The sequence below is a fragment of the Aegilops tauschii genome, chromosome 1 (assembly GCF_002575655.3).
Source record: "Aegilops tauschii subsp. strangulata cultivar AL8/78 chromosome 1, Aet v6.0, whole genome shotgun sequence".
NCBI lineage: Eukaryota > Viridiplantae > Streptophyta > Magnoliopsida > Poales > Poaceae > Aegilops > Aegilops tauschii.
Window position 1 is genome coordinate 13,368,259 of NC_053035.3, and position 13,385 is coordinate 13,381,643.

Consider the following 13,385-nt stretch of genomic DNA (forward strand, 5'->3'; position numbering starts at 1 on the left):
ACCCGGGAACGACATCGATGTGTACCTAAGGCCATTAGTTGATGAACTTTTACAGTTGTGGGCCAGACCTGGTGTACGTGTCTGGGATGAGCACAAAGGAGAGGAATTTGACCTACGAGCGTTGCTTTTTGTAACCATCAACGATTGGCCTGCTCTCAGTAACCTTTCGGGACAGACAAATAAGGGATACAATGCATGCACGCACTGCTTACATGAGACTGAAAGTGTACGTTTGTCTAATTGTAAGAAGAACGTGTACCTGGGTCATCGTCGATTTCTTCCCCGAAATCATAACGTAAGAAAGAAAGGCAAGCATTTCAACGGCAAGGCAGATCACCGGCTGAAGCCTGCGGAACGTACTGGTGCTGAGATATTTGATATGGTCAAGGATTTGAAAGTCATCTTTGGAAAGGGTCCTGGCGGACAATCAGTTCCGCGGGGAGTTGACGGGCACGCACCCATGTGGAAGAAGAAATCTATATTTTGGGAGCTAGAATATTGGAAAGTCCTAGATGTCCGCTCTGCAATCGACGTGATGCATGTTACGAAGAATATTTGCGTGAACCTGCTAAGCTTCTTGGGCGTGTATGGGAAGACAAATGATACAAAGGAAGCACGGCAGGACCAGCAACTTTTGAAAGACCCAGATGACCGGCATCCGGAATGGTGTCAAGGTCGTGCCAGCTACGCTCTTACCAAAGAAGAGAAGGTCATTTTTTTTGAATGCCTGAGCAGTATGAAGGTCCCGTCTGGCTTCTCGTCGAATATAAAGGGAATAATAAACATGGCGGAGAAAAAGTTCCAAAACCTGAAGTCTCACGACTGCCACGTGATTATGACGCAATTGCTTCCGATTGCTTTGAGGGGGCTCCTACCGGAAAATGTTCGAGTAGCCATTGTGAAGCTATGTGCATTCCTCAATGCAATCTCTCAGAAGGTAATCAATCCAGAAGATCTACCACGGTTACAGAACGATGTGGTCCAATGCCTTGTCAGTTTCGAGTTGGTGTTCCCACCATCCTTCTTCGATATTATGACGCACCTCCTGCTCCACCTAGTCGAAGAGATATCCATTCTCGGTCCTGTATTTCTACACAATATGTTCCCCTTTGAGAGGTTCATGGGAGTATTAAAGAAATATGTTCGTAATCGTGCTAGGCCAGAAGGAAGCATCGTCAAGGGCTATGGAAATGAGGAGGTAATTGAGTTCTGTATTGACTATGTTCCTGACCTTAAGCCGATTGGTATTCCTCAATCGCGGCACGAGGGGAGACTAAGTGGAAAAGGCACGATCGGAAGGAAATCAACGATATGTATGGACGGTCATTCTATGACTGAAGCACACCACACAGTTCTGCAAAATTCCAGCTTGGTGGCTCCGTTCTTCGAGCAACACAAGAATATTTTACGCTCGGACAACCCGGGGAAGCCTGAATCCTGGATTACAAAGGCCCACATGGAGACTTTCGGCAGTTGGTTGCGAAAACATTTAATGAATGACAATGATGTTGGAGATCAGCTGTACATGTTGGCCAAGAAACCATCTTCGACTATAACGATTTTCCAAGGGTACGAGATAAATGGGAATACATTTTACACCATCGCCCAAGATAAAAAAGAGCACCAACCAAAACAGTGGTGTCCGCTTTGATGCAGCAACCGAGAATGGGCGAAAGGTCACATATTATGGTTACATAGAGGAGATATGGGAACTTGACTATGGACCCTCCTTTAAGGTCCCTTTGTTCCGGTGCAAATGGTTCAAGCTAACAGGAGGTGGGGTAAAGGTGGACGAGCAATACGGAATGACAATGGTGGATTTCAACAATCTTGGTTACCTTGACGAACCATTCGTCCTTGCCAAAGATGTCGCTCAGGTTTTTTATTTGAAGGACATGAGTAGCAAACCGAGGAAACGGAAAGATAAGAAAACGATCAGTACATCATGCGATGATCCAAAGCGCCACATTGTTCTTTCAGGGAAAAGAAACATCGTGGGAGTGGAGGACAAGACAGACATGTCAGAAGATTATAATATGTTTGGTGAAATTCCGCCCTTCAAAGTGAACACTAACCCAAGCATTAAGTTAAATGATGAGGATGCTCCATGGATATGGCACAATCGTAAGCAAGCAGGGACACAAGGGAAGAATTGATGTGTAATAATTTATTGTACCAAACTTTGTATTTGGTCGATGAACTGAATGATGTATCAAACCTTTTGTCAAACCTTCAAGGGATCGATGAACTGAATTTTTTGATATATTATTTGTATTTTTAAGATTTTAAAATGAATTAGTTTTATTTTTCTGATTTTTTTGATATATAATTGTATTTTTAAGATTTTAAAATGAATTAGTTTTATTTTTCTTATTTTTTTGATATATTATTTGTATTTTTAAGATTTTAAAATGAATTAGTTTTATTTTTCTGATTTTTTTGATATATAATTGTATTTTTAAGATTTTAAAATGAATTAGTTTTATTTTTCTGATTTTTTTGATATATTATTTGTTCAAGATTTTAAAATCGAAGTATTTTCTGTTCAAAAACATTGAAAGCTAAAAGAATTTTCATAAAGAACTTTTTTTGTTAGAAACTTTAATAGCAAAAATAATTATCATAAAGTAAAATAAATAAGTAATTAGAAACAAAATAAAATAAAATAAATAAGTTTCTTGTTGTAAGTAGAAACAAAACAAAATAAATAAAGCAAAAAAGAAAACAAAAAACAGGCAAAAAATAAAAAATATGCCACCTACTGGGCCACCACGGCCTGAATACGACTAGAAACCCATCGATGGGCCAGGATTCAGGCCCGCAGAAGGCCTAGTAGGCCCATCAGGCATAGCAGTGACAATTAGGCCCGTAAGCCTGCAATGGAGAGGAACTCAAGAGGGGAGCGGCAGTGTGGCTTATAAACCACTGCGCGCCCCTCTCAACTAGCGAGGTGGGACTAAACTTTCGACGCGGGCGTAGCAGCACAATGCCTTTAGTCCCGGTTGGGGAGGCGGACCGGGACTAAAGGTACCCTTTAGTCGCGGTTGTTGTCCCCAACCGCGACTAAAGGCTCTTTGTGCGCGGGAACAAGCGGCGCCAAAACCCTTTAGTCCCGGTTGGGGAGGCGGACCGTGACTAAAGGTACCCTTTAGTCGCGGTTGGTGTGGCCAACCGCGACTAAAGGGTACCTTTAGTCGCGGTCCGCCTCCCCAACCGGGACTAAAGGTATGTCTATATATACTGCACTTAGCAGTTTCCGCCACTTCCCATTCTCCTCTCTCGACGCGGAAGCCCTGCCCCGACGCCGATCGACGCCGAAGCCCTGCCCCGACGCCGACGCCGACGCCGAAGCCCTGCCCCGACGCCGACGCCGACGCCGACGCCGAAGCCCTGCCCCAGTGAGCGCCGCCGCCGCTCGTGCCCTGCCCTTAGCGCTCCGCCGCCGCCGCAGCATGCCCCTGCCCTTGCCCGCCGCCCGCTGCCCCTGCCTGCCGTCCTCCGCGCGCCTCCCGCCGCCGGAAAAGGAAAAGAAGAAAAAAAAAGGAAGAAGAAGAAAGAAAAAGGAAGAAGAAGAAGAAAAAAGGAAGAAGAAAACAAAAGAAAAACAGAAGAAAAACAAGAAAAAGGAAGAAAAAAGGAAAAAGGAAGAAAACAAAAGAAAAAGGAAGAAGAAAGAAAAAAGAAAACAAAAGAAAACAGAAGAAAAACAAACAGAAGAAAAAAGGAAAAAGGAAAAAAGGAAAAAAGAAGAAAAGAAAGAAGAAAGAAAGAAGAAAGAAAAAGGAAGAAGAAAAAAGAAAGAAGAAAAAAAAGGAAGAAGAAAAAAAAAGAAAACAAAACAAAAGAAACCAAATGAAAACCAAAAAGAAAGAAGAAAGAAAACCAAATGAAAACCAAAAGAAAGAAGAAAAAAAAGGAAGAAGAAAAAAAAGGAAGAAGAAAAAAAGGAAGAAGAAAAAAAGAAAGAAGAAAGAAAGAAGAAAGAAAAAGGAAGAAGAAAGAAAGAAGAAAGAAAAAAGGAAGAAGAAAGAAAAAGGAAGAAGAAAAAAAAAAGAAAACAAAACAAAAGAAACCAAATGAAAACCAAAAAGAAAGAAGAAAGAAAACCAAATGAAAACCAAAAGAAAGAAGAAGAAAAAAGGAAGAAGAAAAAAAAGGAAGAAGAAAAAAGGAAGAAGAAAAAAATGAAGAAGAAAAAAAGAAAGAAGAAAGAAAGAAGAAAGAAAAAGGAAGAAGAAAAAAAGAAGAAAGAAAAAAGGAAGAAGAAAGAAAAAGGAAGAAGAAAAAAAAGGAAAGAAAACAAAAGAAACCAAATGAAAACCAAAAAGAAAGAAGAAAGAAAACCAAATGAAAACCAAAAGGAAGAAGAAAAAAGAGGAAGAAGAAAAAAGGAAGAAGAAAAAAAGGAAGAAGAAAAAAAGAAAGAAGAAAAAAAGAAGAAAGAAAAAGGAAGAAGAAAAAAAGAAGAAAGAAAAAGGAAGAAGAAAGAAAAAGGAAGAAGAAAAAAAAGGAAAGAAAACAAAAGAAACCAAATGAAAACCAAAAAGAAAGAAAACCAAATGAAAACCAAAAGAAAGAAGAAAAAAAGGAAGAAGAAAAAAAGGAAGAAGTAGAAAAGGAAGAAGAAAAGGAAAAACAAAATACTTGGCAGTGCTCAATAATCTTATTTTTTAATTACTCCTCCTCTATGTCCCCTGCATCTTATTTTTTAATTCCTTTATACTTAAAGAATTTTTACTACATGCAGGAGTGACATATGGCGGACGATAGAGCCGAGCCGCTTAGGGATCCGGAGGCTGAACATTATTTAATGGGCATCATCAACAACGAGATTCCTTATGTGCCGGGCTCAGAATATGAGCAAGAAGAGGATGTAGTCTCTTCTTTTCTGAACCTTGACGGTGGAACAGAGATTGTCGATGATCAAGAAGGTGAAGGAACGGACATTGTCGACGGAGGTCAACCGTCAACAAACGACGATCTCGAATTGCAAGTAGTAACCACCTCCGGCGAGGTATATATATACATTGAGCCTCTCGTGATACAAACTTACTGAAATGTGAATACATATGTATTAACGCGCGCGACTCTCTTTCTTTTTTTAGCCCTCCGGATCGAGTACGACAAAGCGTGGCAAATCCAAGGCGATGAAAACAGGAGAAACATATGCCATTGAGTTTGTCAGTGAAACCGGCAAGCCCCTACAGCACACCTCAAAGTTTATCAACCAATGCGGAGTCGTTGTTAGAGACAACGTCCCGATCACCGTCCAGGAATGGAAGGAGCCAAAGAAGGCACGTCTTGGTTTCAGTTTTGTCGACAAGAGAACGAAAAAGGATTGCTGGAGAAAGCTTATGGAACATTTCATTCTACCTCCGGAATACAACAAAGTCGATGAATTCGGTAACGAGGTTCCGGGTGGACGTCAGAGGAGGAGGCTAGTTAAAGAGTTCGCTCTTCAGAAGATGGGCGAAGCATTCCGGAACTTCAAGAAAAATTTAACCCGTGACTATGTCAACAAGGGCAAGACTCCGGATTTCAATGGACAACATGAGAAACTGAAAGATGATTGGCCAGAATTTGTGAGGCAAAAGCAATCGGAGCATTTCAAGGAAATATCGAAAAAAAATAAGGATAATGCGAGTAAGAAAAAGTTCCATCATATTATGGGGCCAGGAGGATACCGCCTTTCGGAGCCTAGGTGGCAGAAGATGGAGGAGGACCTGAGGGTGCGAGGAATCCCTCTAGGTACAGAGGGATGGGACCCAAGGGCCAAAAGCTGGTGGTACGGGCATGGGGGATCGCTAGACCCGGAGACAGGGGTGTGTGTTCACCGGCAGAGACAGTTTGCTCCCACCCAAGCCCTTATTGACGCAATGACCCAAGCTCAAGAGGGCTTGATCAAGTTCAACAGAGAGAAAGACGCACTGACAACAGCCCTTGGGAATGATGAACATGGAGGACGTGTACGAGGCAAAGGCAAAGTTCCGTGGAAAGTAGGGTTTTCCCAGGACAATGGCCCGTACTGTTACAGAAGCCGTAAGAGAAAGGCGGACCGGGATGCAGATCTTATGACGAAGTTTGCATCGGAACTCCATGAGTTGAAGCAGACCGTGCATGAACTAGTAAAAGAAAAATCGGCTGCAGGGCCTCATGAAGATCATGAAGCGGATCGCGGAAGCCAGCAGCGGAGAAGCAGCGTGGCTTCCACGGATGCCCCGCCTGGTGCTCGTGCACCGATGATCGAGATTCGTGCACCGGAGCCTCACTACCCCGTGGATGATGTAAAGGAGATGAAAGAATGTGATCTGCATTATCCCGTGGGGAACGTTTCCACGAAGGTAGCTAGCGGCAGTGCTTTACCCTGTACACCTGGAGCACTCCACCACAACAACCCCATTGCATATGGCTATGCTCGTGTCACGGTGGAAGATATAGTCCAAGGGTTTGAGGACCTGGAGATTGACAAACCTACACCCGAAGGGGAGAGAAGACTTGGAGATGTCAAGCGCCAGATCATTCTATGGAAAAAGAAGTACATAGTGTTTCCAGGCGACGCGCCAATGCTAACAAGTCCACCCCCCTCCGATGGTGGTGGTGGTGGCGGTGGTGGCGGTTGTGGTGGTCGTGGTGGTTCACCTACACCTCCTTCACGCCATTCGACGCCGTCCCCCGATCCACAACCTCCGGCGGGTACGACGCCCCCCAATCCACCTCCGGCGAAGAAGCAGAAGCAGGCGGACAGCAAGGAAACCCGCTCCTGGACTATTAACCCGGACCCTTATGTACCTAAGACCACAAGGGTACCGGAGCCATCACTGAAGCCTCTCCTCCCAAGGCCTGGGGAACTTAGTGAAGCTGAAACCAAATTGGCCGCGTCTGCTGATTATGAGAAATGGAAGGCGGATATGAAGGCGATAAAAGAGCCTGAGCCCAAGCAAGTATTCACTGAGAAGCAAAAGAAGTGGGCTAAGGATTTTTTGACGACACCGTCCCAAGCCGAGCTGAATATGCCTGACGACTATGGACATGAACTTCGTAGGCAAGCAAAAATATTGAAGGAGGAGAAAGAAGAAAGTAAAAAAAGCGGGAAACAAGTTGACCAGCTCGGGATGCAGAAGAAACAATCGATCCCCCCGCTCATAGTGAAAGCCGGTCCGGAAGAGGACCCCGAGATCATAGCAGCTGCGGCAACACTTGGATTGACTGTAGCGAGTGCCATGAAACAAGCATCCGAGATGGGTTTGACTCTTCGTGCCTTCTTAGGCCTTGAGGATGCGCCAGTACGTGAGATAGCATTACAATATGTGCGGAATGGGCCTCTCGTCGAGCCTGCGCGGGAGAAGAGTCTACCGCCACAAATGCGAAATCTGCTACGTTGGTACAAGCAATTCATAACATGGGCCGACAAAGAATATATTTATGCGGATGTTACAGGGGAGCATCACACCAAACGGTACTCTGTACAAGTTCATATGAGTGAATTGTTCCAGCTGTTCAATCTGCGCGACCTCGACAAATCTATGCTGAGTTGCTACGTTCTGTAAGTGATTTATTTCTACCTCATCTCGTTCTTCATTGCCTGCACTATATATATATATATATATATATATATATAATATAATATATATATATATATATATATATATATATATATATATATATTGTCCTAACTATATTGTTGCGTACGCTATTATGCAGATTGAAGATTTGGGAATGCAAAATAAGAAACATCCATGATGTTGGGTTCATTGACCCACATATCGTTAATGGACATGTGTTACAATATCACCCCGAAGACGTGGAGAAAGACTTGTACAAGTTTCTTAGAAAGCATCAACTCAAAAGTCATATTCTATTTCCTTACCATTTTGGGTGAGTGTTTCTCTCTTGTGCCCATTCTCTTTTGTTTACTCCATGCATGGTATGTCTAATCGATGAGTTATGCATGACTGTGCATGTAACGTGTCCGCAGGTTCCACTGGATTCTGCTAAATATTGAACTTCACACCTCCAGAGTTCTAATCATGGACTCTATGGATTCGGATCCAAAGCGTTGGGCCGACATGAGAAAAATGCTGCAAAAGTAATTATTTTCAATCATTTGAGCTCTATATCGATCGGTCTCTTTCGTTCATTTCCTAATATCAAGTAACTAATAACTCCCTTGTTCATTTAATTTTCTTTGCCATGTAGGGTTTGGAGACGGTTCTCAGAAGAAATTGTCGGTGAATTCAAACATGAGCTAGATTTTAGAAGGTTAGTTAATGTGGATAAGTAGCCACCGGGGACCAATCTATGTGGATACTATGTTTGTGAGAACATCCGGAGACTAACCTCTGAGCGGAAGGCATCGGATAGCGTGCGGAAGGCGACGGATAACTTGCGGAGGAGGCTTAGTCCAGAAGCTCGCTTCCGACCAATTCAAGATGAATTAGCAGGATTTTTCTTGAGGGAAGTCATCAATCCTAAAGGAGAACACTATACCGAGGACGCAGACATTTATATGCATACCCGAGATTGAAACTTGTTCGAAGTTGTATATGGTCCTCCATCATAATTGTGTATGGAAACTTGTTCGAAGTTGTATATGGTCACCCGAGATTGAATATATATTATATATTCCTCTTGAATTCTTCTTGTTTGAAATTTCATATGCATGTATATAGTATCGTAGAATATGTGTACTGAAACTTCATCAAAATTAAAACAAAACACAAAATAAAATATAAAAGAAATAAAACACTACAAATTAAAAAGAAACCAGGTTTAGGGGGGCTAAAACCCTAAACCTGCGGACGAGGCCTTTAGTCCCGGTTAGCCACGAGAACCGGGACTAAAGGTCCTCCGCCCCGACGGACCCCTGGCGGCCACGTGGACGGGCCTTTAGTCCCGGTCAGCCACGAGAACCGGGACTAAAGCCTTTAGTCGCGGTTCGTAAGAGGCGCGACTAAAGGGGGGGTCTTTAGTCGCGCATATTTAGTCCCGGTTGCACAGCCGGGACTAAAGGCCTTTGCGAACCGGGACTAAAGGGCTTTTTTCTACCAGTGTCCGATTCATATATTAAGTAATGTGGATAGGAGGGAGTACCATAATTAACTCTCAGACAATTAAGCATGTAGCAAGTTTGTGATACAGTAGAGAAATGGAAACAATTGACATGCAATAGTAATAGTTTTCCACATTATTGCCAAATCAATATAGAGCGTTTACAGTCCACTTTACGTTTTTTTGTAAAGTCCTGTTTACGGGTAGGATGATTACAATACTTTCCCGCAAAAAAAAAGGGGGGATGGATACAATACTAGATTTCTTTTATGTAATGTGTATATGTTTCTTTTGAGGGAAATGAAATGTGTATATGTATAATGTATCACTTATTTAAGGCTAAAATGTTGCAGCCCAGCCCATGTGCCCGGGTCTAGTTAGGTGAAAAGGGAAGCATTTTGCATGCACGCGCGCTCGTTTGCTGATCAAGCATGCATGTTTTGCATAGAGCTGGCGAGGATGAGTGTCGCATGCTCCTGGACGACCTTCCACGCATCCCGGACGTGCCGCTCCTCTGTGAGCGTGCTCCCGACGGCGAACCGGAGGACGTACGCGCCGCCCACGACCGCGCAGCTCATATACGGCCCCTCACCTGTCGCGTTCACCTCCGCGAGAAGTCTCCGGTTCAGCTCGTTGTCCTCCGGCAGCGTCGTGGTCATCGTTGGTCGCCGGAGCCGGAAGCACACCAGAGAGAACACCCTCGGCGCAACCACCTCGAACCTTGCATCGGCGCCCACCATGTCCTGGAACGCTGCGGCCATGCGGACGTGGGCGCGCACGACGTCCCGCAGGCCGTCAGTCCCGTAGCCTCGGAGCACGAGCCAGACCTTGAGCGCGCGGAACCGCCGCGTCAGCGATATCTGCCAGTCCTTGTAGTCCACCAACATGCCGTCGTCCGCGGTGGCAGCAGTGTCCTTGAGGATCACGTCGTCGTCTGTGCCCAGCGCTGCCACGAGCGCCGACGGCTGCTTCAGCCACAGAGCGCAGCAGTCGTTGTTGGAGAGAAGCCACTTGTGGGGGTTCATGCTGAGCGAGTCCACGTCCTCGACGCCGTTGACCAGGTGGCGGAACACCGGGCAGATCAACGCGGAGCCGGCGTAGGCTGCGTCCACGTGGACCCATACGCCGTGCGGCGACGCCACCGCGCAGAGTTCGTGAATGGAGTCCACGGCGGTTGTTGCGGCGGTTCCGATGGACGCGCACAAGAAGAGCGGGGTCATGCCGGCCTCCGCGTCAGCCTTCATCGTGGCTTCGAGCATCGCCGGCGGCAGCGCGTACATGTCCTGCGAGCCCGCCGGTATGGCGCAGCTGTTCTCGTTGCCGATGCCGGCGACGTGGGCGGCCTTACGGAAGGCGAAGTGGGTCTGGTCGGAGCAATAGACAACGAGGTGTCCGACCCTGTTGGCACCACGGGCTGCAGCACTGGACGGCGATCACCGGAGACACACTCGGGGAGGAGGAAGAACACAGAGGATTTTTCCGGCGCACGAACGCCCCCGCACGTACGGGTTTTTCTTTATTTCAACTCGAGCTCGAACTCGATCTCCACAGCGATTACACAGGGTTGGAGAGGGTTTTATACCCGCGAGCTCCGACATGCCGGGCCGCGCTCGAACGCACCCACCTGCCACTCGCCACGCCCCGCGCGCTCCGGCTCACGCGCTCCGATCGTGCACGCACGCGATCGCCGCGGCCATGCTGCGCGCCCAACGCAGTCCACTCCCCCTGATCCCTCGCTAGCTAACCCGTGCGGCCACGCGCACACACGCGCTGACTCGCACCCACACTCACACCTACACTCGGTCACCCATGCACGCACCCGAGTACGCCACGGGCCGAGCCCGGCGCGGCCACCGCACACACACGCGCGCACGCTGCACCCAAAGCTCGTCGTCGCTTAATTTTCCTACATTTCACCCTCTAAGCCACGGCCTAGAGGAGGCCGGCGTCCTTGACGCCGACGTCCGCCAGCAACGCGCGCTCCGCCGCCGGCTCCCTCCGCAGTTGCGGGCAGTCCCGCTTGAAGTGGCCGCGCTCGCCGCACTTGTAGCAGCTCCCGCGTCTATTGTCGCCGCTGCCCGACGCCACGCTCCGCCCGTCGTCATCGTTCTGAGCGCCTCCCTGCTCCCGCTCCCGTGCCTGCCACTGCGCCATGGTCAGGAGAAGTTGATCACCCCCGCGCTCGCCGCCGTCTTGCCCACGGCGCCGCGTCCTCTCGTCAAACGCGCACAGCCGCCCGAGTGCCTCGTCAAACGCCATGGTCGCCACATCGTAGAACTGCTTGATGCTGGCGACGACGGGGAACAAGCGGTCGGGGACAGTGTCCAGGAGCTTCTTCACGAGCGCTGTCATCCCCGCCAGCCTCCTGGCGTACGCGTCCAGTGCCTCGCTGTCCACCATCTTCAGGCGATCAAACTCCCCGCGCAACGCCGCCAACCTCGCCGCGTGCACCCGATCGCTGCCGACGAACCTCACCTTCACGGAGTCCCATACCTCCCTGGCGGTAAGCTTCGTCGCCACCTGCGGCGACACATCCTCTGGCAGCCCGCCGAGGTTCATGGCGCGTCGTCTTGCACTTCTTGCCGTTCACCGGCGTCTCCCGCCGGCGCCACCGCCTCCCACAACGTGTGGGCGTCGAGGATCGACTGCGCACCGTGTAGTTGTCCGGCGTGAGCATCGGCATCGCCATCGACACCGAGCCCGCGCCTCCGCCGTGCGGCACGATCGCCATCGCCGTCGACGAGCTCCCTCACCTCGCTCTGATACCAAATGTTGGCGCCACGGGCTGCGGCACTCGACGGCGATCACCGGAGACACAATCGGAGAGGAGGAGGAAGAACACAGAGGATTTTTCCGGCGCACGAACGCCCCCCGCACATACGGGTTTTTCTGTATTTCACCTCGAGCTCGATCTCGATCTCCACAGCGATTACACAGGGTTAGAGAGGGTTTTATCCCCGCGAGCTCCGACATACCAGGCCGCGCTCGAACGCACCCACCTGCCACTCGCTACGCCCAGCGCGCTCCGGCTCGCGCGCTCCGATCGCGCATGCACGCGATCGCCACAGCCATGCTGCGCCCCCAACGCGGTCCACTCCCCCTGATCCCTCGCTAGCTAAGCCGTGCGGCCACGCGCACACACGCGCTGACTCGCACCCACACTAACACCTACACTCGGTCAGGCACGCACGCACGCACGCACCCGAGTATGCCACGGGCCGAGCCTGACGCGGCCACCGCACGCACACACGTGCACGCCGCGCCCAAAGCTCGTCGTGGCTTATTTGCCCTAAAGACCCTACCCTCGCCGACCTCAGCAAGCTTCCTGTCCCTGGCGGCGACGAGAACGCATAGGATGGCCTCAGAGGAGGTGCCCAGCAGAGTGACGCCGCCGCCCTCGAACAGCAGGCTCTTCGGCAGGTGGAGCGCCTTTCCAAGCCAGTCCACGACGACGATCTCGCGCTCGGTGGCGGCGGGCGAGGCAGCCCATGTAAATGGCACGACGTTGATGCCGGCGGTGAGTGCCTCGCCGAGAGCGCCCATGTTGCTGCTAGACGCCGGGAAGTGCGCGAAGTGGCGTGGGCTCTTCCAGTGCGTGATGTTCGGGAGGATGAGGCCGCGCACATCGTTGAGCGCCGCAGAGAGCACGTTGGCTCCGGTCGAGACGGTGCGGTATCCGGTAGGCGGCGGCGCAGGAAGCCAGGGACGACGTCGGGGTGGACGGGGTAGTCAGCGACGTGACCGTAGTAGTCTACGATGAAGTCGATGACCTGGTTGTTGGGTGAAATAAGCCGCGGCGACGACCTTGACACGACAGGTGCGTGTATGGGCGCGCGCCGGGCGTGCTGGGCGCGTCGGGTCCACGGCGGGTAGCGTGTGCGTGCGTGTGGGTGCAGCACGGGCGTGTCCGTGCGGGTGTGCACCGTGTGCGTGTGTGTGGGCATAGGCTGTTGGCAAGCCGTGCGGGGGTGATCGCATGCGGTCCGTTGGAAGCCACCGTGAGCCGCGCGCGTCGGAGCGCGTCGTGGGCACGGGAGAGGCGGGCGGACCGCGGGCGCGAGGGGGGAGGGAGCATGGGTACGTGCCCGGTCGCTGGCTCCAGGTACAAAGCCCCACGGTGATTGTTGTGGTGTAGCTCGAGTTTGTGCTTGAGGAAAACTTGGTCATCGTTGCGGCAGTGGCGTTCGTGCGCCGGGAGCACCACCGTGTCCATCTTCCCCTCGTATCTTCTTCTTCCTCGTTTCGGTTTGAGCTAGGGCGAGGTGACAGAGAGAGAGAGAGCTAGGGCAAGGAGCTGCACCAACAATTGGCATCAGAGCCACGTTGCGGGAGGAGCT

The 13,385-nt window shown here is 49.7% G+C and overlaps 1 protein-coding gene across 1 annotated transcript; it reads right to left on the minus strand.

The window, feature by feature from the left end:
• Nucleotides 1-9,473: 9,473 nt before the first annotated feature.
• LOC109747722 (tyrosine decarboxylase-like) lies at nucleotides 9,474-11,779 on the minus strand. The gene is made up of 2 exons (XM_073506589.1): nucleotides 11,702-11,779; nucleotides 9,474-10,412 (listed from the first exon to the last, which is right to left on the minus strand). Exons 1-2 carry the CDS (start codon nucleotides 11,777-11,779, stop codon nucleotides 9,474-9,476), a joined length of 1,017 nt encoding a protein of 338 aa, XP_073362690.1.
• Between the last annotated feature and the right edge of the window lie 1,606 nt (nucleotides 11,780-13,385).